This window comes from Nyctibius grandis, chromosome 15 (genome assembly GCF_013368605.1).
Source record: "Nyctibius grandis isolate bNycGra1 chromosome 15, bNycGra1.pri, whole genome shotgun sequence".
NCBI classification, from domain to species: Eukaryota; Metazoa; Chordata; class Aves; order Nyctibiiformes; family Nyctibiidae; genus Nyctibius; species Nyctibius grandis.
Genome location: NC_090672.1, coordinates 13,417,097 through 13,444,897, shown reverse-complemented (window position 1 = coordinate 13,444,897; position 27,801 = coordinate 13,417,097). Strand labels below are relative to the sequence as shown.

General features: G+C 51.6%; 3 protein-coding genes across 5 annotated transcripts in view; 2 read left to right on the top strand and 1 right to left on the bottom strand.

Annotated features, from left to right (window-relative positions):
* Positions 1–5,349, bottom strand: part of ASPSCR1 (ASPSCR1 tether for SLC2A4, UBX domain containing) — a 44,581-nt gene extending 39,232 nt beyond the window's left edge. The window contains exons 1-3 of one of the 3 annotated variants that reach the window (XM_068413149.1): positions 5,229–5,349; positions 4,706–4,761; positions 3,581–3,692 (exon numbers count right to left, since the gene is read on the bottom strand). In XM_068413149.1, coding sequence (XP_068269250.1) covers positions 3,581–3,619 — 39 coding nt within the window. In that variant the 5' untranslated portion in view covers positions 3,620–3,692; positions 4,706–4,761; positions 5,229–5,349. Of the gene's footprint in view, positions 1–3,580; positions 3,693–4,705; positions 4,762–4,834; positions 4,956–5,228 lie in introns of those variants that run through there. The other 2 variants (XM_068413147.1, XM_068413148.1) reach the window with 2 other exon arrangements.
* A 6,428-nt stretch (positions 5,350–11,777) lies between these two features.
* Positions 11,778–19,954, top strand: NOTUM (notum, palmitoleoyl-protein carboxylesterase). The gene is made up of 11 exons (XM_068413457.1): positions 11,778–12,118; positions 12,548–12,600; positions 12,747–12,842; positions 13,806–13,866; positions 14,741–14,799; positions 16,233–16,335; positions 17,122–17,313; positions 17,662–17,762; positions 17,862–18,009; positions 18,632–18,679; positions 18,790–19,954. Exons 1-11 carry the CDS (start codon positions 11,793–11,795, stop codon positions 19,094–19,096), a joined length of 1,494 nt encoding a protein of 497 aa, XP_068269558.1. The 5' UTR covers positions 11,778–11,792; the 3' UTR covers positions 19,097–19,954.
* A 3,720-nt stretch (positions 19,955–23,674) lies between these two features.
* On the top strand, positions 23,675–27,110 carry MYADML2 (myeloid associated differentiation marker like 2). The gene is made up of 2 exons (XM_068413266.1): positions 23,675–23,744; positions 24,523–27,110. Exon 2 carries the CDS (start codon positions 24,908–24,910, stop codon positions 25,811–25,813), a length of 906 nt encoding a protein of 301 aa, XP_068269367.1. The 5' UTR covers positions 23,675–23,744; positions 24,523–24,907; the 3' UTR covers positions 25,814–27,110.
* Positions 27,111–27,801: the final 691 nt, after the last annotated feature.

Here is a 27,801-nt window from a genome sequence, read left to right as displayed (position 1 = left end):
CCCTGACATATCCTGAACTAAAACATATTCATACAAAGGTTAATGCAAGCATCCCAAATAAAGTGTCATCAGAAGTAATTGACATGTTCTGTTTTACACCAGCTGAAACTTCACAGCAAGGGTCTTCGCAGCTATACAAAACGGATTCCAATAACCCTGACAGGATTGATGCAGCTGTATAAACTAAAACACCAACCCAGAGCTCTGCTGACTGAAGCATCGATTTGCAGAACAACTTCCCTGAGGCAGAACGAAGAGTATATTTGTACATCCACACAGAGAAACAACGAACACAGTTCAAACCTATCTTTGACTTATTGAAGACCTAACCAACTATTATCAGTCCAAAGAGACTACATGTGCGACTTGCAACTCAACAATGCTTCCTAACCACAAAATTTTGACATACAATTTAAGAGTGAATTAATCAAAAATCCCAAAAATAATTCTGGATATTCAGTTATCAAGTTCTCACACACTTGCAGAAAATGGCAAAGTACAGCTAGCTGCCTGTTCTAACAGGCCCTTTCCAACCTGGAATATGAGCATTCGTGTTCATTAGCAAGTGCTCACACAGATCTCACATATTCTTCAGAGAACTGCTACCAAAAAAAAAAAAAATCCAAGGCATTTCTAAAATGAACACACTGAGGACAGTCCTGAAGAACTTCAAACTCCTCATGGTCCCACAGGAAAAATCTAGCCGCTGACCAAGAGATGGAGAATGGCAGAGCACTTCAGGTGTTATCTTTACCTTTTAGAGAATATTCAGCCTTCTTTTTCAAAATGTCTAACTCTTAAGTTTTCCCAAGTAGCTCACCCATCTAAAGAAAAGTAAAAAATAAAAGTCCCTACTAGATAGCACCTAGCATCTCTAGCCAACTATGGGTTTCTGAAGGCCACAGAAATTGGCCTTATTCAAAAGTCTGAGAAGGAGATAAACCTGGGACATCAACAGAAGCTTTATTTCATTCTGTGTTTTCATGTGTCCTACCAACAATCTCAGCGCACCCTCCCTCTCTCTGTGAGACTGTGTGATGTGTGTGAGAGCATGGGGGGGCGGGGAGAGAGAGATGGGGAAAAACAGACACCACACACTCCAGCAACGGACTGCATTTTCCTTGGAGGAATATGTTTGTCATCTGCCTCGGCTCCTACCAGTTCTTGCAGGACTGCAAATTGTGATCTGCTGGAGACAGGAATTTTTCCACATAAAGGAAACAGTGGCATCATCAACAACTAGCCAACAGAACTGAGTCGTTTCATCCCACCACTAACACAACCTCCCAGTTTCTCCTATGCTGGAGACAAGCCTCAGATTATTCTCAGCTACAGCAGAGTGATGACAGCTGACATCACCATTCTATAAGAATCCAGCCCAGAAATTCAGACTACCAGTTGCATCAGTTTTTGGGCAACAGTTCAAAGCTAAGCATGTCACGAAAGTCCTATTCAGTCAATTAGAAAAGTCTTTTTAAAAATCCCAGGCTCTATATAATATGAGAGACCAGTGCCAACTATCTTCTAAGTTTACAAACACATAAGCAAAAGCCTAACAACTTTAACACTAGAACTGTACTGATGGTACCCCTAGATCACCTGCCATCACAAGAGGAATTTGTTCGATTTTTCACTGAAGAACTGTCTTACAGGAATCAATGATTTTTACATGTGAAGGCAAATCCAAAAGCATTCTATTTCTAAAATATCAGATTTGCTGAACAAACGTGATTTATTGAAACCTGTATTCTGTCTCTAGGGGTAACTGCTGCCAACGCACCACAGGAAAGCACGCCTACTTCCATGCACGTTATCTCAATAAAAGAGACGATAACAAAAGGCACAGAACCAAATTCATCCCAACATTACTGCTGCCGGCCTGCATGACTGAGTCTGCACCTCAACTGCCACTACGTTAGGGCATAACACTAGTCACAGTCATCCGGCTGTTTTAAACTTCTACAGTATTTGACACTAGTTCCCTGTGGCAGGGAATTATTTTGGCCCATCATTCTGTACAAAGTATTTTCTCGCACTGTCTGTAAAATTCTTCCAAGTGAAATCTCTGCTGTTAGTTTATGGGACAGCAGCTCTGTCTGGACTGCACCCTTCACAAACATATTTGCTGTATCTTCTCAACTCCATCAAACAGCAAGGAGCACTCCAAGGGAAGCCTCACTTCTGTTGAAATACAACTAAACAGCAACAGCTCAAACTTTCATTAGCTCTTCTCTTCTGTGATCCAAAACAGTGACTCCATAACCCCTCTCCTACAGTACACTGTCCTTCTCACCCTGATATGCTTCATGTATCTTCTTAGAAAAGAAAAATAAAATCACTGCTTTCCTTCAGTACAATACCTCCCAAACTGGATGCAAATGTCAGATAAAGTCATCACTGTAACATTTTAACAGAAACGCTTTCCTCTGGAAGACAAACTCCATGCCAGCACAACTTTTTTTTAACTGAAAATTTTAAGCAGATGCTACCAGCTTGTGGTATTTTTTTAACTAAATACATCATTTGGAGCACAAACTTCTTTCTACCACAAAGTCAGAAGAAAACATTAGTGCGAAAACAAAGCGCGCAAAGGTTTTACAGAGAAAAACACGGACCTCAGTGACGCCCAAAACTATGTTGCACACACAATGAACTAGACATTTCAAAAACACTTCACACCACAAAGCTCACTTTTCAGTGTATGTATCGGTTTATCTTTGTGACAGCTAAGGCAACTGCCTATAACAAAATACCACTAACACAATCTGGCAGACAGACATTAAGAGATTAGCGCTGACAGACCTGAAGCTTTCACAAAAATTGAGAAACTCCACATGAGGAAGTCAGTAAGAAGAGAGATGACTGTTAGCGATAGACTAAGTTTCATTCCCAGGCTTCTTAAAATAAGATCATACATAATTTTTTTACCACATAAAATGTTTACACTCATTAACACCCATGCATCATTTTTAAAATTATACCTCCAGCTGTTACAATGACATGTACAAAAGATTTTTAAATCTCCTGAACGTGACAGTAATTCCTACAGAACACAGCATCCGTAAGCCCTTTGCAAATGACACTGAATAGGGACATTCAGCAACTGCTGAACACAGCACACGTCACAAAAAATTCTCAGACTGTGTGAGCACCCCGTGAACAGCAATGCTGGGAAAGAAGCAAAAGAGAATCCTGAAAGAATTTGAGATTTTAGTCAAAATCCAGAGGCAGACAACAGCAACTGAAATAGACATTAGGAAAGGGAGACGAGTTAGTAGCTCAACCGCTGAGCAAGTGATGTTTATCTTTTTATACAGTCATGACTACCAGCTTTTCAGCTCCCCAAAAGATCTCCCTATCCTCCAGCACACAGCTGGAACTCCACCATCATACAGGCCGCAAGCAGAGACTTGCAGCTACTAAATTACCATTTTCCTCCACACCTCAACCAGTCTTTGGGTGGTCTTCCACTCAAGCATTGTCCAAGCCTAACCATACTCTTGCTCATTAGGTCTGACGAGATCATATCCAGCACAACTGACAACTCAATAGATCAGGTCACACTGTGAAATGAACATACCGTGTTTTCAGTGCCCACTCTATTAGCGACTGGCACCATCTCCAGCTTGGCATTGTTGGGCAGTCTGGCAAATCTCCACTGTAAAGAGAGATCCAATACACTCCTCTGAAACCTAAAGAAGAACACAGCCCATGAAGACACCAGGAACCATCCTATGCCACCTTCAGATCACTTCAGGGACTGGCAACAATGCAAAGTCCAGGTATTGAGCAAGAGAATTCCCTGCAGGCTGACTAGAATCCATAGGGCACGAAATGCACAACTGGTAATCCAGAAAACAGTCATCAACAAAAATTATTCTGCATCCCAAAAAAGCTGCAGTTTGTAGAGGTAACAGATAAAATACTCAAACATATGTTCCTCAGGCTTTAAGAGATAAACAGCAACTGAGTACATATTCAAGCCTGTGCTTGAATATGGTGTTAAAAAGGTGCTTTTTTTTTTACAGCCACTCACACAAATAAACTCTTGATTATGATACCGTAAGAGCATACAGTCAAACCACCAGGTAAGAGAGGAGAGCACTACCAGTCTGAGAGCCAGCAGAAGCGTGTGTGGGGAGGGACAACTCCGTGGAAGTTACACAGGGTCTCGGTATCGATCCGAGAAGCGAAGGGAATTTGGCACAGGGAAATCGGGAGAGATTAATTTGAACACAATAACTCAGCCGGAGAGCAGTGTGAGCCGCAGCCCGTGGATCTCTCTCCCCAGGGATGACTGTGAACCGTTTCCTCCTGCGTTACCACGCAAGAGCCGCAAGGCCAAGCCCCAAAGCGCAGCCTGACCTGGGCGAACAGCCCCCGGGGCCCCGCCAGACCCCATCCGCCGGCCACACGCGCGCCCCCGCCGAGGCCCAGCCGGGCCCGCCGCGACCCGCTTCGGCAGCGCGAGGGCTGCCGCCGGCGCCGTTCGCACCGGGCAGGCCGCGGGCACCGGGCCTGCGCCCCGCCGACAACGCGGCGAGCGGCTCGGCAGTGCCGGGCCCCGCCCGGCCCGGGAGAGCGGCCGCGGGCGGACCCGGCGGGGCCTCCCCCGCCGGCGGCGCGGCGCAGCCTCCAGCCGGGCCCAGGCCCGGGCCGCCCGCCGGCCCAGCGGGGCGGAGGCGGCCGCCACGGTGAGACTCACTTGAGGCCGTACTCGCCGGGGCTGCCGCCCTGCTTCCTGCAGACCTCCTCGAGGATCTGCGGAGAGAACAGAGGCGTTACGGGCCGGCCCGCGGCCCCGCCGCGCCGCGTCCCGCCGCCCCGGACCCACCTGGAGCAGCACCGTGCCGGGCCCCACCCGCACCGTGACCCGCCGCCCGCTGGGGGCCAGCACCGACACCACGGCGCCCCCCCCGCCCGCCGCCGCCATCTTCCCTCCCGCCGCGGCGACGGCCTCGGCGCGGCTGGGGCGGAGCTGGCCTCCGGGCCGCCCCCGCCTGCAGGCACCGCCCCGCCGCGGCGTGACGGAGCGGCCCGGCCGGGCGGCGGGGCGGACCGCGGCCTGGCGGAGCCGGCCTGAGGCGGGGCGGGCCGCGGCCGCCCGCAGCTCTGCGGGGAGCTGGAGAGGAGCAGCCGGCTGTTGGCAAGGCGGCGTGTTTTCCGTTGGGCTGCCAGCGGTACGAGCAGTCACCGCGGAGCAAACGAAGTAGATTTCTCGGTTGTACCTGGCCCTCGCCTGGCAGCGCACGTAGTAAGGCCCTCACGAGCGGGCCGCGGTCCCCGTCCCAAGGGTCTGTCCGGGGGCTGGCGCCCACACGCTGGATTATGGCAAGCAATCTCTTCTGCAGAGTGAAGCTCTTGCCTGTTCACCAAGCGGTGATGGCAGCGACTAACAGCTCCGAAAATACCTGTGTGCACAGGAAAGGTGCCCCTCGGCAAAATATAAAAGCTACAACCGCATTGCAGAGAGAAGAGGGGAGCACCCTACTGCGTTCCCGTTGTCAGATGAGTGTCTGGACAGTGTCACAATCAGGGCACCCGCAGTAAGACAAACTAGAGCATCCCGCTGCCTTCGAAAGCCATTTCTTCTGGGAAAAAAAAAAGGAAAAATGTTGACTGGGCATCTCAAGATTAGTGTTGCAAACTCAGCCATTCAGATGAGATGACTGCAGGTAGGGAACCAAGATTATCTTACATTTTACAACACAAAATTTCTCAGAGACTTTGTTTCATTTGTGAGCATCCCCTTCACTCTCAGCACTGCCTTTTCAGCGTCAAGGCGTTCTCTGAGGTTGAACTACAGTCTGTTTTGTTTGCTATCATAAAAAAGTTTTCATTTGGGTAACCACTGGCATTTATTTAGCCTAAGTTGTTACCACATGCCAAATATTTTTTCTACTTCTTCTATATTTATCATATATGTTAAGCTTAAGTCCCCACCGCCACCCCCAGCGCCCACAAAAATGTCTGCTTCACTTGGCTTATAAAGGAAAAAGATCCTTTTAAGGAAAGACACTTGTAAAAGATAACGCTTGCTTGTTTTTACCATATCAGCAGTGTGAGAGAAGGGAGAAAAAGAGAGGATGGGAATTTTGATGATGGAGAGACATCCCCTTGCTTATGCACGTGGATTCTTATGTCCACCCAACACCGTAACTGCTCAATAAGATGTAGTAACAAAGAATGTCCTGGTGTATAATGCGTTGTTTAAAAATAACGCTTAAAAATGTCTTTGCATTTGTTCTTTCCATTCCATTGGCGGTATCGTCACATCACCTCTACAGCTACAGCGTGCGGGATACTGGCATCCCAGCCCATGCCTGTAATTCCTAAACACTTTAAAATGGTTTAAGTTGATGTATTTTACTCTCAGAGCTGGGATGGACAAGGGGTATATATATGGCCAGTTACCACAGAACAGCTGATCAGTAACTCCTCAGGCCACATCAGCTGAATGACTTTCAATCATACATGAACACCCTGTAAGTTACCTGTGGGCACTTTTATTTTTTTTTTACTATTTTAGCTACGCAGCTATGGAACTTCTTGAGTATAATCACAATAGCTATATATGGAGGTATTACCACCATCCTCCTTCTACTTGTAAGTTCTCAGCTTACGTAGCAAAGAACTTTGTTCATACTCTGAAATTCAGCATGGCATAAGGAGGTTATGAATTACTGTCCTCTCGAGGATGCTCTTTTCTGGGAGAGAGGCCCACAGCTTAGAAGAACTTCTTAATCAGAATGGCTGCCCTGTCTCACACCAAGGTAATGGGAACACTACCTCTGACAGCAACTGGGAACAGCCGCAGAGCAGGACACTCTGCAACTGTATCTTCCCCAGTATCAGCTTCCAGTTTTCAGCAATCTGCGTCTTCTAGACTTCCCGAGTCAGAGGTTGTGTCTTTACATCGAATCATATCGGATGGATTTTTCTTACATTAATTTGCCCAGACGTGTTTTGAGCCCATCTGAGCTTTTGGCACCAACCGGATCATGGGGCAATGAATGCCACAGTTAAATTGTGTTGTATGACCGAAGTACTTAATTTTGTACTTCTTCCTTGGTGTTCCCCAGCTCTTATTAAGAAACAATCACTAATCACTCTCTGTTACCATCTCTGTAACGTTCATAAGTCTAGAGACATATTTCTTATAATTCCCTACCTTTTTAATTGCCTTTTGCTGTAAAGTATGTGAAGTTAAGGCATGAGGAGTTAAGGGCAAGATTGTTCTGAAAGATTTCACACTTTTGCCTACAAAGGGCGCAACAAATACCTATGGCATGCAAGTTCTTTGTAGTTTTTAAAATAGGGTAGAGATCCAAAGCTCTGCAAGTATGTAACACAGAATGAAGAGATCCTGTCCTTCCACTAATTAATACCTTCACAGAAGGTATGAAGAAGAAACAATTAAAATGGCTATGTTAACACCAGTTATTATTCAGCTGCTGAGGTGGAGCAGCCATTCAATTTTAAAGAACTTTGGGTTTCATGGAGCCCAAAACCTTGGTCTTGTTTCTGGATGGGGGGTAGCTCCTGTTAGACCTCTGAAGCAGGCAGCTGTTTCCTATTTTGCATTTGAAAGTGACACAACCCTTAAAGAAACCTTGCTCTTGTTAAAAAGACACCAATGTAATTGGAGCTGAACATTTCCACGTTGTGGGATGAGAGAGATGAATCTAGTTTTTAATGGCATGTCATAATCAGGAAGTTGCATGGAGGTCAAGGGTCACATTTCATACCCAGAGCCACTTCTAATCTCAAATATTTATCTGAAATTAGAAGCATCAGGAGAGAAAGAAGGGGGAGGTAACTACAACCTGGAGTTCATTAAAGTGCCACAAAGAAAGAGGAACTCATTAGGGAATAGCTGAAAATACCCTTAACAATTCGGATTTCTGCCACTGTCAGGATCAAGAGGATCAATCTACCAGGTGAGCCTCAGCAAAACAACGTCCACCATGCTAGAAACTTTACAGAAATTGCATTCGTTAGTGATTACAGTGAACAAACTGTAGAACGACCTTTCCCTAGAATCACCTTTTAGGCAGCTACTGCTTTGCACTAGATACATATCCCTGGCATTACGCACACTTGCACTCTGTGACACACCCACACAGAGAATAACGCATGAATTTACTTCTTGATACATCATGGAAACCCCCCATATTTTTTTTCTTTCAAATGATAGGAAATTAACTGTGAACATCTAGAAATATGTTGTAACCAGTTCCAAAATATGATACAGAACAGTAGTTACTTATCACAGTGATTCTGAAGTGTTTCCTCCTGTCTGTACCAATGGTACTAAGGGTATGAAGGAGCTCTGTTGCCCTGTCAGAGTTCCTTTACCCCCACTCACCACTCATGTTAGAAGAGATGGTGGTAGTGTGACTGCCCAAAAGCAGGATTTTATCTGTTGGTGAGTAGTCTTCTGTGGGGTAACTTACACCACACACATCTGATCAACACAAGACCCAAGAAACAAGACAGGGAACTTCATCTGAGCCAGGGCTGCTCAGGCGTGAGAGCTGGCTGGGAAGGGGAAGCATACCTGTTGGCACAAGACCTTGCACAGGACTCCAGCTGTAATCCTCTCGGTTTCTGATAGCAAAACATCAAAGGGCCAAGTCCTGGAGCTGCCTTGGTCCTGGCAGAGTGCTAGGGAATTGCAGAACTGTCTCATTTGCTATTCTATAGCATAGTCAATATACTTCAACATATAGAACCACATTAGGACATACTGGAACATATTATGCAAGATGTTTCATTTTGAAAGGTGTTAAATGAAAACAGCATCTCCCTTAATATTATTCCCAATCATTAAAAATCCCTTGCTGGCCTCCTACATGCCTTACTCCTACCAATAAGAAATGCCCAGTCTTCAGTGCCTGGAGCTGGAGTCCAACCTTTTCACAGCTGCCCCTGAGCTTCCTTCTGTACCGAGCCCAGTCTACTCAATGTAGGGTGGCTCTAACCAAAAGATTAAAACTTAGTGACCTCGTGCCTAAGGACAGTATTATAAAATTCCCTAAAATCGGTGTGCACTTTGATGTTCTCTCAAGTTCAGTATGTCAAAGAGTTAAACTGTACCAGGTTTAAACGTCTAGAAGAAAGCAGTCTGTCATGCCATAACCCCACACAGCCTTACCCTCTTCTTAACAGCCCCCTTGCTCCCTCATGACAGAGGTAAAATGAATGTTTTACTGGGCTTTGGAAGGATGACAAGAGTGCTCTGAGATAAACCCTCGTTAGTTATCTGAACCAGAAGTAAGAAAGCTGAAGGGGGCTCAGTAAAGCCAAGACAGGCAAAATTTAAATTTCTTTGCTTCACCTCTTTGGACAAAGGCCCAAAGATCTGCAACTTTAACACGCACTCCTCCTTGCCCAAAGCTGCTTCCTTGGTGCATCACATTCAGTCACCCCTTGATGCACCAGCTGGTACAAGGTGTTACAGAGTCCAGTAACTGCAGACCTCCCCAGAGGGAAGGAGCACGGGTACCAGGAAGCACGCAAGCCTGTCAGCGAGATGAACGGCAGCCTGTTCTCTGGAGAAGCAGGATGGAGTTCAGCAATCTTATCTGTCCTGTTTTCTTGCTGTAGCTAGTGGAATATGAGGTCCTGGAGTTGTTTATGCCAACTGTTCCAGTGACCCTGAAGCACTCTTGAGGACTTACTGATTCATCTGTTCAGACTTTGCACAAACGAGCCAGTTTCCAGCTGCACCTCTGCTCGGGCGGCCGGACCAGCTCTCTAGCTCGCTGTAATGAGTCCCAGCGATCAATTGCTCGTACCTGTCACGGCCAGCGAGGAAGGGGTGTTAAGGCCAGCATAGAAAAAGATAATGATGATGCGGAATTGTGCTGGGACCAAAATATAGCAGGGGGTGAATGTAATGCATGTGTGGAGGGGTATGTTCAATGTAGTGGCTTTTCCTGGCTTAAAGATACTGTTGGTACTGTAAGCGCTTAAATGAAAGAAAACATTTGGAGGTGAAAATCTGGCTGAGGAGAGAGCTAAGACTGAGACTACATAAAAGTAACTGAAAGATTAAAAAAACACCACAACATGGCAAGGAAATTGCAAAACTGTATACTATGTATGTAGGAAATTCAGAGTTGAGGATACACTTGAAAGTCCAAACATGTTAAGGTAAAAAATGAAGTTGCAGCAGCTGGACAGCCTTAACTCTTGCTCTACAAAAAAACCCTCCACTTACTATTTTAAGATTATACTATTTTCACCTTTTCTGATCCCAGATAGATTACATCTCCCGGCAAAGACAGACTGTTTCCCCACTCCTCTCTGGAGGGCTGTGGAGGGGCATGAACTGTCCCTTTTGGTATCTAAACCAAGACGGAATTATTCAAAGTGTAGCCTTTTCTCTCGGTTTGTAATACTGAGGTCTGTAACAAGGACAGCATTTCTGTGACATTCCTCGCTTTCACACATGACAGGCACTCTGCTAACTGCGACTTAACACGGCTTTTTCTCCAGGATTCTTTCTGCAGTCACTGGAGATGTCCTGGCCCCAGGGAATAACCAGGGAGAGCTGCTGGGGGGTGAACTCATGGGCTGCCCAGAGCACCAAGGCGAAGTTCCCCCGCGGCGCGGATGCCGCGGCCGGGCCGCCCGCCGCGCAGAGCCGCGCACGCCGTTGGGGGGCTGCAGGCGGGGCGAGGGGCCGCCGAGCCGGGCAGGGACCGGGACGGGGGCGGCGGGGCCGGCGCTTCGGGCCCGCCGCGCCCCCCGCCCCGTCCGGCCGCCCGCAGGCTCCCCTCGCTGCCGGAGAGCCCTCTCCCCTCTGAACGCAGCGGGGGCCACCGCGTCCCCTCTCGTTCCGCGGCACCGGCGTCCCCCGGCCGGGAGCGACCCGCTGCCCGCCCCGGTCACCGCCGGGCGCCTACGCGGCCCGCACGCCGATGCCTCGGGCCAAATGACGGTGTCCCAGCTTTCCGCTGCTCCGTGCGGGCCGGGGCCAGGCTGGAGCCCAGCACGGCGGGGCAGCCCCCCGGCCCCGAGGACTCCGCGGCCACCCCCGGGCCGGCCCGGGGGGGGGCCCCGCATCGACGGCGGCCGGCGGCGCGGGGCAGCGCGCTGCTCTGGGGAGCGGGGGGGGGGCACGTCCCGTGGGGTGGGGCGGGCAGCACCGCCCACGTGGAGCCGGGGAGGGGCCGCTGTCGGGACCGGGGGGGGAGCCGGGGGGGGAGAGCGGGCCGGGGGCGCCGCCGCGGGGGGCTGCCACGTGCGGGTCCTCGCGCCCGCGCGGCCCGACCCCCCACGGCCGGCCCCGGCCCCGGCGAGGGGCCGCCCCGCGCCCCCGCCGCCCCGCGGGCGAGGCTGGCGGGCGCCGCTGGCCGCGGCCCCGGCGCCGGCAGGGGCGGCGGTGGCGGCGCCCCGACGGAGCGGGCCGCCGTGCCGGTGCGGCGCGGCGCAGACCCCCCGCTCCCTCCGCCTCGCTCCGAGGGGGCGGAGGGCAGGGCAGGGCGGGGGCTGGCCGGCTGCTGCCCCACGCGGCGCCCGGGCTGGCGGCGCCCCCGGCGCGCTCCCCGCGCACTCCGTGCCCCTCTGTCATGCTCGCCGCCTGGGAGCGGGCGGCGGGCTCCTGCGCCGGCAGCCGCGCCGCCGAGCCCGCGCCGCCGGCGCTGTCCTCGCCGCCCTCGCCGCCCGCCGCCGACCCCCGTCCCCGCGGGCGGCGCGGCGGGGCGCGGCGGAGCGCGGGCGGCGCTGCCCGCCGCCGGGGGCTGGCTGCCGCCGCGGCGAGCGGCGGGTGGCGGCGGGCGGCGATGGGCACGGCGGCCGTGCACCTCCTGCTGCTGCTGGGGCTGCTGCACGCCGGGCCCGGCGGCGAGGGCAGGAAGGGCTGGCGGCGGCGGGGCCCGGCGGCCCGCGAGCGCGGCGAGGCGGCGGCGGCGGCGGCGGCGGCGGCGGCGGCCGAGAGCTTCCCGCTGGACTTCACCGCCGTGGAGGGCAACATGGACAGCTTCATGGCGCAGGTCAAGAGCCTGGCGCAGTCGCTGTACCCCTGCTCGGCCCAGGCGCTGCCGCACGACCTGCGCCTGCACCTCCTGCACAACGCCTCGGTCACCTGCAACGACGGCAGCCCGGCCGGGTGAGTCCCCGCGCCGCGCCCCGCCGGCCCGGCCCGCACGGCCGCCGCGCTCCGCGCCGCCCCGGGACCGCCCCGCGCCGCCGCCGGCGCCGCGAACCCCGGCGCTCCCCGCGGCCCCCGGCCCCGGCCCCGGCCCCGCCGCGCGCTCCCCGAGTCCCGGCCCCGCCGCGCCGCGCGCTCCCCCGGCCCCGGCACCGGGGCTGCGGCGCCACCGCGCGGCGGCGCGCGGCGCGGCGGCGACAGGTGCAGCGCGCGCCTCCCGGGCGGCGGCCCCGGCCGCTGCTCTTGGCGGGGGCGCGCGCGCCGCCGCCCGTTCCGCCGCCGCCCCCGCGCTCCGCCCCGGCGCGGCCCCGGCCCCGGCCCCGGCCCGGCGGGCGGCGGAGCGCTGCGGCCGCTCCCGCCAACGCCGCTCGGTTTCTCCGTCCTCAGCTACTACCTCAAGGAGTCCAAGGGCAGCCGCCGGTGGCTGCTGTTCCTGGAAGGTGAGCGCCCCGCCGGGAGGGGGCGGCCCGCGCCGCTCCCGCCGCCCCCGGCCCCTGCCCGCGCCCCTCGGGGCCGCCCCGGCCCGCGGCCCGGCTGCCGGCGCGGGGCAGGGCGGCGGGGCGGCTGACCGCGCTCTCCCCCCCAGGAGGGTGGTACTGCTTCAACAGGGAGAACTGCGACACCCGCTACGACACCATGCGCAGGCTCATGAGCTCCAGCGAGTGGCCCGCGACCCGCGTGGGTGAGTGGTCCCGCTGTCCTCGCGGGCAGGTGGCCGCTGCCGCCCAGGCGCGAGCGCGGCGTCAGGGCGCGGCCGGGCCCTCGCGCCTGCACGAGGCCGCCCCAGCGAAGGCGCTTCCCCGCCCTGGGAAAGTGACAAGAGCTCAGGTGTGCCGGTGCGTCGGGCTGCGCCGTTGTCACCGGTGGACAGCGCTGGTTTTGTGGGCCCTGGCCAGTTGCTCCCTTTACTTTAAGTGCCTGCATGTACTCAGGAGCCCGCGGGGATCTTCACGGAGCTGTGGTTTAGTTTTTGGGTTTTAGAGAGACTTTGTGTTTCTCTACTCCTGCCAGAAGAACTGTTCTTCGGCCTCTTAATCTGTTTGCCAGGACAGATGCACTTTCCTACACGGTGTTTGCGTGTAGTAGGACTGGCCCTGCGCGTGTAGGGAGGAATCACATTAACTGCTCGGGCCGTCACCTGGACCCGGGTGCTTCCACCCCCCCCACGCCCTCGTTTACAAATGTGTAACATCACTCAACCAACTGCGGCGATTCTCGGTGTGAACCGTACGTTTGGTGCATACGTAAAGTGTTTGTTTCTCCCTTCATTCTCGCTGCTTGTGCTCCGGCTTTGTGCATGCCTAAACCTCTGTCGCTCACACCAATCCTGTAATTGCATATATTGGAATTCACCTGCTAGGATTTGTTTTCTGGGGAAGTGCTTCATTTTAAGTCTGTCGCGGGTTCTTGTCTGTACTACGGGAAGCTTCTAGACAGGCTTCATCTCCAGCATGAATCAAATTCTGAAAGTCACGTATGCCTAAGGGCAAATTTAGAAATGTTCCTTCCACTTCCCTTTCCAAAGCTTTTCATCAGGGATGTTTGTTTTCTGTGTGGTCAGGGATCCCGCGTGAGGCTCGAACGGTTTCTCTGAAGTCGTGAACTCTCATCTGGACATTTCTTGTTTCTTTGTGCCCGTCTGCAGGAACTGGGATCCTGTCATCGCAACCAGAAGAAAATCCCCACTGGTGGAATGCAAACATGGTGTAAGGAGGGACAACGAAGGGAAATAGGTTTATACTTAAACAGTATCTCCTGCCTTTCAGTCTAGCAAGAATGCCACAAAGACAGACTAAGACTAACACACGTGAGAGGAAATTGTACGTTTCCTCATTTTTTCTAGTTCAGCTCTCAAATAAGTAGCTCTGGCAAGGTCTGGAGAAACTGAAGTCCAGTCTCCTGGGAGCTGTGGGGTGATTTAATGAAGAACCGAGGGCGGCTTAGGGAGCCTTCTCAAGTAACTGCAGTGGCAAATACTGTTGTGAGTGCTGGGCTGGTGGTGTGTTACACATTTGCCAATTTGAGAGAGATTTGGAGCAGCTCTTCTAGTTCAAAGAAGAGAAATGAGAAAGACGCTGGTTTATATATGCATCTATATAGGAGGGAAAAGCAGAGAGAGGGATGTTAGTTTGCATTCTGCAAGCTGGGGACAAAACGTCGTTCCTGCAAAAGCCTCCAGTGGCTGCAGTCAGCATTCACACTGCATTGACAAGATCTTACCATTTTTCATGTGAAAAACTGAAGCACAGCGACTTTCCCTGTGGCGGACCGTATCAGTGGGACAGCTAAGAGCAAAGTCTTGGCCCATCATTCTGTCCGCTGAGCTCAGTGCTTCAGTTAGATTGATAAAAGACACATTATTTATCGATTTAACTCAGTAAAACTGCCAGTGTTCAGGAGAAAATTCAAGACAGTTGTAATTGTCACTTGGTGTGCAAGAAGGTATGTTGTCTGACTGGACAAGAAACTTTTCCCCTTTCCCCTTCCCAGGGTTTAATTTTCTTTCAGTTACTTGACCGTGTCCTCACCCCTCCTTGCGTGTCAAAGGAGCGTCAGTACTCACACAGCTCTCTCTTACAGATTCATCCCTTATTGCTCAAGTGATGTTTGGAGCGGCGCCTCTTCCAAGTCTGAGAAAAGTGAGTGTTGCTGATGGGCTGTTGCTGCCCCAGCCATCCCACATTAGAGGAGATGGCCAGACTTCTGTGGAATTGCGTGAGTGAAGAACAGGCTTTTTCTTGCTGAAGGGCAGGAAAGAATATCAAGCTACTTCCAGATAAAACATCCCGATCTCTCTAGCTCAGGCTGTTTTGACATGGGTCAGAGCCACTGCTTGCAGAGATGTTACACTGATGGAGTACGCAAGGATTAGAGGAACGAAATTCCTATTAGATGAATCTCCAGGTTCCAGCACACGGCAAATTAAACGGTGTGTCTGAGGAACCATGGTATGGTGCGTGTGACTCTGGCTTTGCTGATCTGAGAGGCACGTGTGGTAAATTTTGTTTCAGGCTTCTATCAGGAGGATATTTGGCCTTTGAAAGGAGCTGTCATGTCAGGTTTCTTTGGGAAACGAAGAATAGTTAATATATGGGTTGCCATCGGCTGTCAGTTTGATGATGATGGAACTCCGGGAGTCTGCTTAAAGGAGTCCTCCTCCAGATTAAGCTGGACATCGTGCAAGTGAATTGCTCTACCTCATGCACTTCTCTGGGATTCCCAACTTAAAGCAGGATTGGTGCCTGGGTGCAGTAACATCTACAGAAATACCAGGGGCCTAGTTCTCCTCCCGTTTGTTCATTAAGAGGTTTCTTTGACCAGAATGGAATTACTGTTGGTGTGCGCTGCTGTGAACACAAGAATCGGGCCCAAGGTGCTCCGTGATGGGGCACTGAAAGGCATTTGCTTTGAGTGGGTCTGTGAGTTCTGGCCTTAAACCAGACATTGTGTCACTCGATGTCTCTCCTCACTAACTCTTACACTGAGAAACCGACCGCTCGTGGGTCCCGCAGGTGCACTTGTCACAGTAAGGGACCTTGTCACTTCATCGTAGCTTGTGATTGTTCCTGTGGAGCAGTGGCGCTTCAGCAGACGCGGCTGCCTGTTGGTGGTGCCGAGGAAGGAGCTCTGTGTGGGTGTAACACTTTTTGAAACATTGTTTGTCTGAATTGGCTTTATGAATTGGGGAAAAAAGAGATGCAGCAGGTTGGAACTGAGATTCCAGGTGGCAGGAAGGTGTGCGTACTCCTCATGGATAGAGAAAGCGTCCCAGAACCTTCCTGGTATGCTTTTGTCTTCCTTCTCCCAGTGTGCCGATTCCTAAGCACTGTTGGAGGAGGTGTGCTTGTGGTGTTGGGTTTCTGTTCACTCTCAATTCGCTTTCTTTCAGGGAAGCAAGTTTTGTACAAGGGGGGAGTATCTCTTGTTAGATGTACTTGATATAGGTGGAGAAAACGGGCCTGGTTTTAGGGTCATGATCCCTTCATAAGGTTCTTAAGCATTTGTGGAGAGGAAGCAAAAGTCTTAGCCTGGACAAGAAACAGTTGTGTTGACACTGAGTTCTCTCTTCCAGATGAATATGCCTTCATGGGAGCACTGATCATTCAGGAGGTGATAAAGGAGCTGGTGGGAAAAGGTCTTAGCACTGCAAAAGTGTTGCTGCTAGCAGGGAGCAGGTGGGTATCCACAAGATTTCCCGTGGTGCAGACAGGAGATTGCCACAGCAGAAAGCTGTTAGGGAGGAGGTCTCAGCAGGTCCTGGAAAATTTCCTCTAGGAGTCCAGTAACACTAACGCAGCAAAGCCTCTCTCTCTTCTCAGTTTTCTCCTTTGGGTGGTACAACAGGGGATGATACAACGTTATCTCCTTGGCTTTTGGTCCAGGTACACTTAGGAGAAAACTGAGAAAATAAGAACAAAGTAAAAGCTTTACAAGAGAGAGGGAATGTGTTCAGTCTTCCCTGCATCAAGAATGCTGGCTCCTGCTGGCCCAGACTGTGAGATGCGTCCTCTTGTGAATGGATTCGGGACGTCTGAAAAAATCAGACTTGCCTGACGCGGGTGCTCTGAATCGTGCTACGATGCAGAAAGCGATGGGACACTCAGCATATGTTGCACGGGGGCGTAATACAGAAGTTGCAAAGGGTGAATTTGTCTCACTTCAGATTCTTTCAGTTTTTGAGCAGCCAAACCCCTTGCAGATGATGTAAAGCATGTGTACCTGCCGGAAGGGAGAGCAAGAACAGGGTTTGGTTTCTGAGGTGTCAGACTGTTACTCAGCACTGACTTTATTTCTGAATGTTTGTAAAGCAAGGAAATAACTTGGTGACTACCAAGTTAGTAGTGGATTGCCCTGTGGGTAGATGGAGTTTGTAGAGTGCTGGTGCTGTGAGAGGGTGTGTGAGCCAGACGATTAACAGCCGTGGGTTCTTCCTGACTGCGGTATTAACGTTGCCATTGCAGCGCTGGCGGGACAGGAGTGCTCCTGAATGTGGATCGAGTAGCTGAGCAGCTGGAGGAGATGGGTTATCAAGGGATTCAGGTTCGAGGCTTGGCAGACTCCGGGTGGTTCCTGGATAACAAACAGTACCGCAGAACGGACTGTATCGATACCATCACGTGTGCTCCAACAGAAGCCATCAGAAGAGGAATAAGGTACTGTCAGCTGCTCTACAGTACGCTTTTATTAGAGGTTGGAGTGTGGGGAAGATGTCCTCCTTCTCCATCTTCCTTCATTTTGATACTTAAAGAGTATTTATCATCTACATCAGTGGTTTTTCAATTATTTTATTGGAAAAAAACAATAATTTAAAATCTAGACATGCAAAAGAGTGCGTGCAACTGTAGATGCTCGAAAATATGTTGATGGGACAATGCAGCCAAGAAGGAACTCTGGTGTCAAGAAGTTGGAACTATAATCAGAACAGAAATAGACTGGGATATGGAAAGGCCGCTGTGAAGATTGCGCCGTGCCTTTCACTCTGTTATTGCTTTGTCTTCTAGGTACTGGAATGGTATCGTTCCTGAACGCTGTAAGCTGCAGTTTAAAGAGGGAGAGGAATGGAATTGCTTTTTTGGATATAAGATTTACCCCACTCTTCGATGTAAGTATCAGAGGAGAGATATAAAATATGTTCTAGGGTGTCCTCTGTATCCGCAGCTAACTTAGAGCAATTCCTTTTCCAATTTTTTTGTCTTCCTAGGTCCTGTCTTCGTTGTCCAGTGGCTCTTTGATGAGGCCCAGCTTACTGTAGACAATGTACACCTCACTGGCCAGCCTGTGCAGGAAGGGCAGTGGCTCTACATCCAGAATCTGGGTAGAGAGCTGAGAAATACCTTGAAGGATGTGACGTGAGTATTTCATTGAGGGAAACTTGGCACATTTATTTCTAAGAGACATTCTTACCCAGTATCCTAGCAGCATTTCTCTGATCTCTGCAGAAACAAGTGTTGTAAATTCGGTAACTATTAGTTAGTCTACATCAAGAATCTTGCCTTTTTCACTTCTGGATAAGTGCAGAGTAATTTCCAGCTTCACAGTTATCAGGTACCCTTTGTTATCAGTAGGAATGTGCTTTTTTCTTTCCTGCCTCCAAGGTGAGGTCCGAGACTCCTTGCTGTTGCGCAGCCATTAACCTCACAGGGATGTTTTGAAAAGTGCTAATCATAACACATGCAGAGAGCTGATGAGACAACAGAGGAGCAAGCGTTAATGTGCCTTACTTGCTTCAAGCAAGAGCAGGTATTTAAGAGTCTCTTGTTGCAAATGTGCACTGTTAGGCAGGGTGGAACCCTTTTCTTCTGGATACTTCCCAGTCCAGTCGGGTTTTATATCATGACAGTTGTTGCAGTTTCTAAAAATCCTGCCAGGGGCAGCAAAAATTCCTCCCTCTACCTAGCGCGGAAGGTTCTGGTTAGCAGGAGTTACTTTGTCCCTCCAAGACCTAACCCGTGTTTCCTTTTCCTCCTTCAGCGCTAGCTTTGCTCCTGCCTGTTTGTCTCACGAGATCATCACACGCAAGTGAGTGCTTTTGCAAATTCTGTGAAAGATGAACAGGGCAATGGCAGGGGAATGAACCCGTTCTGACAGCCCGACCCCTCTGATGCCGTCTGTACGGTTTGTCTTTTCAGTCACTGGACGGACATCCAGGTGAAGGGGACGTCGTTACCCCGTGCCCTGCACTGCTGGGATCGGAGCCTCCACGAGAGCAACAAGAACGGGAAGGCCCCTCTGAAAGGCTGCCCGATCCATCTGATCGACAGCTGCCCGTGGCCTCACTGCAACCCCTCGTGCCCCACCATCAGGGACCAGTTCACAGGGCAGGAGATGAATGTGATCCAGTTCCTCATGCACATGGGTTTCGACGTTCAGAAGATGGCACAGCAACAGGGCCTGGAGCCCAGTAAACTTCTGGGGATGCTCAGCAGTGGTAACTAGGACGGGGTCTTCACAGGGGCAGAGAGATCAGAGCAGGAGGAGACTCTCAGCCCTTCTCCCCACTTTCTAATCTTCCTCACGCTCATGCAGGCAGATGCACGCTCACACCCATGCATGCTCAAACCTGTACACAGCCACGTGCTCCCACACTCTTGCACACTTAGGATGTGTCAAGAGAAAAAAAAAGGGCAAATTCTTGCTTACACTATTTGACTGGAAGTCGTTGCCTCCAAACTCCAGGGCTCGGTTTCGGCCATTCGTATCCTCTCCCTGTGTTACACAAGGCAACCTGATACAGGGAGTAGCAAAGCCATAAATAGCAGCAATGAGAACCTTCCCCAGATCTAGGACTTCTTCCCCTGCCATGAATTTTACATCATAGACTTGATACAAGTGGTGAAAAAAGCAAGCACTGGATTTCTTTTGTCCAACTAGAGGTGAAGGAATGATTACACGACTGCCTGGAGGTCAGCATCTCGTGATGAGTCGTAACATACAGACCCAGGACACGTGCTAGGGATGGACACTCTTGTACTCAATTTACTTTCGTATTATTTTATAAAATGACTTTTTTATTACTTTTTTTAAACTAAGCAAGAAATATAAATGATATTGTTTTGTAACATATTTTTTTTAAATAACGAAGAAACCTCTTGCTACTTTGGCAACGTGGACATATTTATTTTAATATGTAAAACGCTATTTATAAGGGCTGACCAGAGAACCATACATATGTCTTTGTAAAGTTGTATATGCTGCTCATTTGGATGGGTTATCCTTACGGTCACTTGTGCCTGGGAGAGGGCTGAGGGTGGTGTTGACATTTTGTAATAATTAGACGTTTGTGTTCCCCTTGCAGCACGCTTTGTCGTTGTTTCTCTGATGAAGAGGTTGTAATACGAGGTCTAAGTACACAGATTTTCACGCAGCACCTGATGTTTGCTGCTTGCACAGCACCTTCAGCTTGACCGTGGTTTGCCAGGTGTTGCAGGGCGTTGCATTTTAAGATGCAGGGAGGTCTGTTTCTGCAGCAAAGGCCTCTGTTCTAGCGAGAGATGTTTGATCAGACTGTCTGGCCTGTCTTACGACGGGGAGCACTTGGAACATAAAAGGCAGAGAGCACAAGACAAGCACCAACATATTTCTGTTCTTCCAGCCACTCGCGAACACACCCACCTCCGAACGTGCAGAATCCCCTTTGGTAATGGCAGGAGAACGAGGGAGGGATCAGGAACGTGCAACTGGAGCTGGAGGGAGCGGGAGACCGTTCCTTAGGGGGAGGCACAGCGGCGGCTGCGGGAAAGCTTTGTGCTGCAGCTGGTGCTGACAAACCTGCACGAGGAGCGTCACTTACGTCCGTGCTGCTGAGGTTCTCGATGCCGACTTCGCATTCGCTTGTGCCCGTGTAAACGGGCCTCAGAAAACCGGGGCCTGATGTCAGAAAAATTCCATGCACTCTCAAGATGGGTCTTGCCAGGTTGAAATGATAGTGCTGTTTGTAAGATCCACTGTCTTAGGTGAGTAAACCCGAAAATGAACAAAACCGCAGCCATTCGGTCCCTTTTCACGGACTTCAGCAAACAGTCGGGCAGTACCACGTAGGACATGAGCTGTCCTGCTGGGCACGGTGGGGTTCGTGCACATTTCAGATAAAAAAGCAGCTAAAGAGAAAACGAGTGGTGCTCCCAACAGAAATGAAATGCAGGAAAACTCGGTGGAGTTTCCCCATTATCAATTTAGGGATTACTGATCTCCTTCATGTTTTACTGACTTGGGTATAAAAGTAAAATTGTTCTCATTACATTTCTCATGCCAGTAAGTTGAGAAGCTGCTTCAGTACAGACAACATCTGGAAAAGCATACAGGAAGGTGGGATTCCTTTGAGGGCTGGAGTCATGTGAAGTCAATCGAAGTGCTGGTACTTGAGCAGTAGCCAGAATTTCTGCTTGGAATAGTTCAGCAGTTGGGAGCGCCGAGGGAAGCTGCTGTGCGTCCCCGTTCGCAGGACTATACACGAGGTGATGCACCTGTAGATGTGGTAAGTGCCCTGGGCTGTGTCCAGTGATGTATTTCTGCTAGGAAACAGTAAAGTATAAATGCCACTGTTGAAGTTTGGAATACATTTTGCAGAGCTGATTACCTAAAACGTTAATTCAAAAGTTAGTTTCTAAAAGGCAAAGAATGTTCGGACGGGATGTTTTCCATGCAAGCACAGGAGAAAATCCCTGGGAGTCAGGGATCACTCTTTTAGATCAGTGTGCCTCTGCAACAGTCTTTTAAAATATGTAACAGGGAGAAGCCTCAGAAATATTTTTAAAGGGGAACTTGGCTAATTTATTAGAAAAATTATACAATGTGGTTGCAAGTTGTAGCTGGAAACTGGAATCTGTAACCCAGGAAGTAATTTCCAGCTCTATGCTTCTTGTACTTGTGCAATAAATATAATTTTCCCAAGCCTTTGCAAAGCTGGCACCTCGAAGTTCATCCCCAGTGACAGGGGCTGTGTGGAAGCCAGGGGCAGAAAGGGCAAGACTGGAAGAATTCAGTACCATGTGTTTGTACTCTCAGATCTTATGACTAGATGAGATGCTTTCCCTCTGAGAGGGTGAAAATTCTCTCCAAAAGCATTGTGTGATTGAGCCAGAACTGAAATGCAACCAAGAAGTCAAAGACTGATAGAATGTGTGGATTTGCAGTGCTGGGCTACAGGTCCAGCCGTGGGCGTCGGGCACGTGGGCGGTTTCTGTCAGGAGCTGGAGGGCAGAGCCTGTGCCTCTCTTCACTGGGGGATCGCTGCTGACAGGTGGGCCAAGAGAACTCACCCTTACCCAGGTAACCCCCTCCTGAGCCCTCGGGGAGGAGGGCCGCAGACCTGAGCAAGGGCGGCACACCAAACCCCGCCGCCGTCCAGGGAGGACCGCGGACAATCGCGTTCTGCCAGTCCTGGTGGCTGGAGCTCCGAGCTGGACTGGGGACAGCGGCAAGGAGGCAGTGCCTTGCTGGGGAGAGCAGAGGCACGGGAGGGCTGTCCTGGGGAAAGGTGCCCGTTCCTTGGACAGGCAACGTGGAGGCAGCGTCATTGCTTGAGAAGAGAAAGGACGAGTGTGGCTTCAGCTGTGTTCAGGTGCAACGGAGCATCCCTGGGAGTGCTGAGTGTGCGCAGGGACCCAGGCAGGGTGGGCGAGGCTCCAACAGCAGCAGTAGCTTTGCCTTGTAACACAGCCCCTCTGTTCTACAGGACGTGCCACAATACAGACACTAACACGCTGCCACTACAGTCTGGAAAACTTCTGCCAGAGGTGAAGGATTAACATCGCAGAGAGTCAGGAAGGGCAAGAGCTCGGGGTGAGAGCACCTTCACCTGGAGCTCCTTGGCTCTCTTGCTGCATTTCCTGGTTGTTGTGATGTTAATTGTGCAACTTCCACCCCAAATGAATGCATTTTTTTCTACATTTAGCACCAGAGGTCTTTTTAAGGAAAATGGGAGGGGTTTTCATGAAAGAAACAGTGAGGTTACAAGACAGTGACAAAGCTGAAGGTGGGCACATTTTACCTTAACATCCACAACATCCGTACCGTTCTCATGCAGATCATTCAGTAAAGTTATCCCTGGCCTACAAAATGCTGACTGTGAGCTGCTGGAGTGATGCATCCACTGCTCCTCACCGTCAGCCATCCTGCTGTAGCCTACGTCTGTCTCCATTTGTCTCTTGTCTTAAGCCACCGCTGGATCACAAGTGACTTGCAGCAGCAATACCAGCTTAAAATATTCCTGTCCAATCCCTTGGTGCTGGCTGCTCTGTCAGTGCCGCTGCTCGGGGGATATGGCCATGCACATCTTCAGCGTAAATCAGACCAGTGATGACTCCAGGTTAAAAATAATCCCTGACAGGTGCAAGTTTTCTGCTGTTCTTTTTTAAACCTGAGATTAGTATCCTGATCCAGCTCGCAGAGCAGTTGCGTAGGCAAACTGTGCGAGAGCAAGGGCGGAGGGTGGAGGGGTGGGAACAAGAGCCAGAACCTGGACACGCCGCATCGCCTCTGGAGCCCTTTTTACCCCAGCAGAGACTCGCGCTTCCCAGCAGTGTGAGCTGCTGCCGCCACCCAGCCTGGGTGGTGGTCCTGCCTGCCAGCAGCGTCGGTGCCAGCAGACCTCGCAGGCAGCAAATTGCTGGGGATGGGTGTTCTTCCAGGGGTCCGGGAGTCCCCAGCCACAGCGCAGGGAAGGGTCACGGGAGAAGGGGGAGCAGCGGAGGCCGCCCCAGAGCTGCTGAGATCGGAAAGGGGAGCAGACACTCCCTTGTCAGCTCTTCATAGAGCATCAAGCACCATGTGTGGCGATTCATTGGTGGGTGTCACATCATTACATTAACATAGGAATAAGAAACAATGATATTAAGAAATTATTATGGTTACCAAGCATGAGGGTGGATTACAATTCCCAGTTAGGAAGCTACAGCCTTTATCAGCACAGCTGATGATTACCTTGAACGCTGCAGAAGGGTTTTAAGGCTCTGGGCTGGGCTGGCCCCTGCTCACGCTGACTCCCTGCACCTGTGCAGAGCTCCTGGGACGATCCTGTGCCCGTACTGGGACCAGCACGGCGAGAGCTGCTTTGCCGGTCAGGAGGCAGCAATGCTGCCGTGAGGTAAGTGAGGAATTTTTCTGCTGTGTCATGTTTTTCATTTTTCCTATTCTGAAACTAAATCAGAAATTTTCTTTGGGCCTTTTAGAGTTAGAGCTAAGAGGCTTTTGGGTAGAGACCAAGTCTGGGGAGTGTATACCAAAACTGGCTACCCGGGAAAGCTTTGATCCCACAGGAGGGAGGATTTGACACTATATACTGAAATCTGTGTTCCAAAACAGGGCTAAGAATATCAAAGCAATTTTTTTTTTTTTACAATTAGTTTTGGCATTCAGAGATACGAGAATAACTGGTTCCCATATAAGCAAAACAGAGACAGGGAATAGTTAAGGAGACAGGGAGGGCTGGTGCTCAGAATCTTCACAGCCACATGATCTCCCTAGTGCTCAAAGCACAGCAGGGCTGTTCACGGCAGGTAAATACATTCCTGCTGCAGGTCAAATGCAGCAAAGTGAGTCAGCTTTTATCGGAGCCTCTGGCCTGAATCCTTTCCTAGAGCTTGTGAAGCCTTCGGGCTTCTGCCCCGCTCCGGGGCCCTTGGCTCTGCAGGACTGAGCCCCCGTTCCGGCAGCGTGGCCGGGTCACGGCCGGCTCCCGCGGAGCCCCACGGCACGGGGCCCGACCGGCCCTGGGGGAGCAGCAGGAGGATGACCCAGAGCCTCTGCTGGAGCTCCCCGTTTCAGCGTTAAATAACACCTGCTCGCGGCAGTCGAGGGGGGCAGGACTCGTTCCTATTAATACAGCCCCTATTTATACTCCTGGGTTGCTGCGAACGGCGCAGAGAGCTACAGCTGCAGAGCTAAACTGGAATGAATGTCAGCGTCCCGGGAGAAAGCGATCCCGTCGGCCATCGTGGGGGAAAGGGGACGGTGAGAGGACAGAGCGCGGGGCAGGTTTCGGACCCGAGAAAGCGGAGCGAGCTGGTGCAGCAGCCTGCGGATGCAGCGGGCGGGCAGAGCCGGCCGGTGACCTCCTGCAGCAGCAAGTCTGCGCCGGGGGCTGCGGGGACGCAGCGCCGCAGGCAGCACCCGGCAGGGACGAGGCGGGGATTCGGGCTGCCGCTCTGCTGATCCGGTACCGGGTGGGACTCGGGACTAAGGAGCAAAACCCTGCAAGGACGTTTTGGGGGGGACTTTAAGTGCGTTGTCTGCTGGAGTGGAAAGACGATGGAGAGCACGGGAGGGCCGTATCTGAGCACCGCTGCGGTGACCTCCCCCGTGGGAATCGCTCGCCTGCTGCAGATGACGTTTGGCTGCACCGCGTTCAGCCTGGTAGCTCACCAGGGGGGATTCAGCGCGGCGTACGGCACCTTCTGCATGTTTGTCTGGACCTTCTGTTTCGCCGTCACCGTCTTCATCGTCACCTGCGAGTTCACGCGCCTGCACAGCTGCCTGAGCATTTCCTGGGGGAACTTCACCGCTGCTTTTGCCATGCTCGCCACGCTCATGTCCGTCACGGCCGCAGTGATCTACCCGCTCTACTTCGTCCAGCTCGGCTGCTACCCGATCGGCTGCGAGGTGAGAGACTTCCGCATCGCAGCCAGCGTCTTTGCGGGCCTCCTCTTCGTGGCGTACGCCGCCGAGGTGTTCCTAACCAGGGCGAAACCGGGACAAGTCACCAGCTACATGGCCACTGTCTCTGGGCTCCTGAAAATCGTGCAGGCCTTTGTGGCCTGCATCATCTTCGGGGCGCTGGTCAACGACAGCCAGTACGGCAAATATGTGGCGACGCAGTGGTGTGTGGCCGTCTACAGCTTCTGCTTCGTGGTGACGGTGGTGGTGGTGGCCTTCAGCGTCACAGGTAAGACCGCCCTGCCGTGGTTCCCCTTTGAGCGCTCCGTGGTCGTGTACACCTTCGGGGCCGTGCTGCTGTACGTGAGCGCAGCCGTCATCTGGCCGGTGTTCTGCTTCGACAGCAAGTACGGCTCCCCGCGGCGCCCCGGCCTCTGCGCCAAGGGCCGCTGCCCCTGGGACAGCCAGCTGGTGGTCGCCATCTTCACCTACGTGAACCTGCTGCTCTACGTCGTGGACCTCGCGTACTCCCAGCGCATCCGCTTCGTCTCGCACCTCTGAAACGTGGGGCTGCTGCTGCGAAACCGTCCCAGCGCCGCGAGCAACCGCAGTCGGGGATGCAGCAGAGACGGGATGCGGGGAAGGGAGGTGCCGATCAGGCACGGGCGCAAGAACCATCAACCAGACCTCGAGGTCAGGACAGACTGGACCAGCGTATTAACAACCTGGGCGTGCCAGGGCGAGAAGCGATGCAGCTCAAAGCAAAATGGCCTTTCATCTCGAGGCGGCAGAAACGCTCGCTGCAGCGGCGGGTCTGCAGGCTGCTGGACTGCTGAGCCGAATATTAGGAAAGACACCAGGGATTTTGAAACTGTTACCAACGCTTAACCGTAATGAAGTGACTACCCAGGAAGTGGGAAAGTTAAAAGCTGCATCAAGGAACACAAGTTCTGGGGATGAAAAACAATCCCTCAGCGTTTGGGTTGGTTTGGGCTGTGTGGTGAGACACGAAATTCTTGCGAGTGTGGGAAATTCCAGTCAGGAGGTTTCTGAGAAGAACAGCATAGCTGTAATAGTATTTTGAAGATTACCAGTCCTTTCCCTTCCTCTCCTCCCCTTCACTGTTTAGCACAGAAACAGAATACCCTCAAGCACGCACCTTGGGGGGGAGCACGGGATATTCCTATTTAGCAAACACTGAGTCATTACAGAAATGAAAATTTGCGAAACTGGGGCTCTGCTGCCAAGAGACAGGGTGCGGGACGGAGCCGAACTGCAAAACAACCACGTGCGCCTTGACATCCTCGCTCGAGCAGGACCAGAAGGTACCTTGGCACGTGCTCTGTCTCGGTTCACATGCCACCGTTTCTTTATACCGTTGCCAAGAATTTTTTTTCTGGAAGCTTAAAGATAAATTCTGGGGGGAGAGGGGAAGGGGATGCAGAGATGAATTGATCTCACAGCACTGCAGAAAAGATAAAATGGGGGGACACAGATGGGACGGGACACGAGAAAACTTGTGTACAATGGTACCAAACTGGGAGCGCTGCCTCAGACCGGATCAGGCGCTCGGCTTCCCGAGCTCGCTGCGTCAACGGCGAGCTGCATTGCTCTGACCCATCCCTGACAAAACACCCACTCTGAAGTCCCACATTGCATAGCTCAGATTTCAAGCTTCACAGGAAGAAATGTTCTTCATTTCTGATCCAGCGAGAAACCAAAGCAGCCTGAGTACTTGTGCAGAAAGCATGCAGACTAGATAGGCTTGATTAAAATCTAAAGTAGCTGGCTGTTCAGAAGCAAGATTTATTTTTTAACCAAACTAAAATAAAGCCGAATGGCAGACTGACATACTACACCTCCAGGCATGTGTATACTTTCATCTTGCTCCCCACCCAGCTTTTATTTCACCAGACACAGCCCTTCTGCTTTCTGCTGGGAAGCACAGCTCAGTTTATTTGGATGTACGAAGCCTGAACACAGCCCCAAAAAAGTATATAGACCAGATGGCCGAGACCTCTGATGGATGCTCTTTGTAGCAGAGTCACTCAGGAAAGAGGAAGGAAACTTACTTTTCATTGGTGCTTTGTATGGGGTCTGAAAAGCAAAGGAAACAATTGTTGGGACAGATTGTGTTGGATAATTCTGCTACCGAGTAAGAACCAGCCTTTAGCAGTGGGAACCACTAGCCCATGGAACAGGTCAGGAATCAGCATCCAGCGTGAAGGGAGTGCACTGAGCAGCCTTCCGAGGGGGTTCTCTCTTCCGCACGTCCCCGTTAGAGGCAGGAAGTCTGGTCCAACAAGAGGCTGGCCAGCTTGTTCTAGGGCAAAACCCAAGACCACCTACTATAGACATAAACCAGGATATTAGAGCTGTGTTTCTTGCCAGCCAAACAAATTAAGGGGTTGTACAAACAAGAAATGCTAACTTGGGGCAAGAAATCCACTGGTACTGGAGGAGGAAGGGTACAAAGAGAGCCATTGCACATGGAAGGACCCTTGAGCGTTTATGGTGTGTTCTTTTTAAACCCGACAACCTGCACAAAT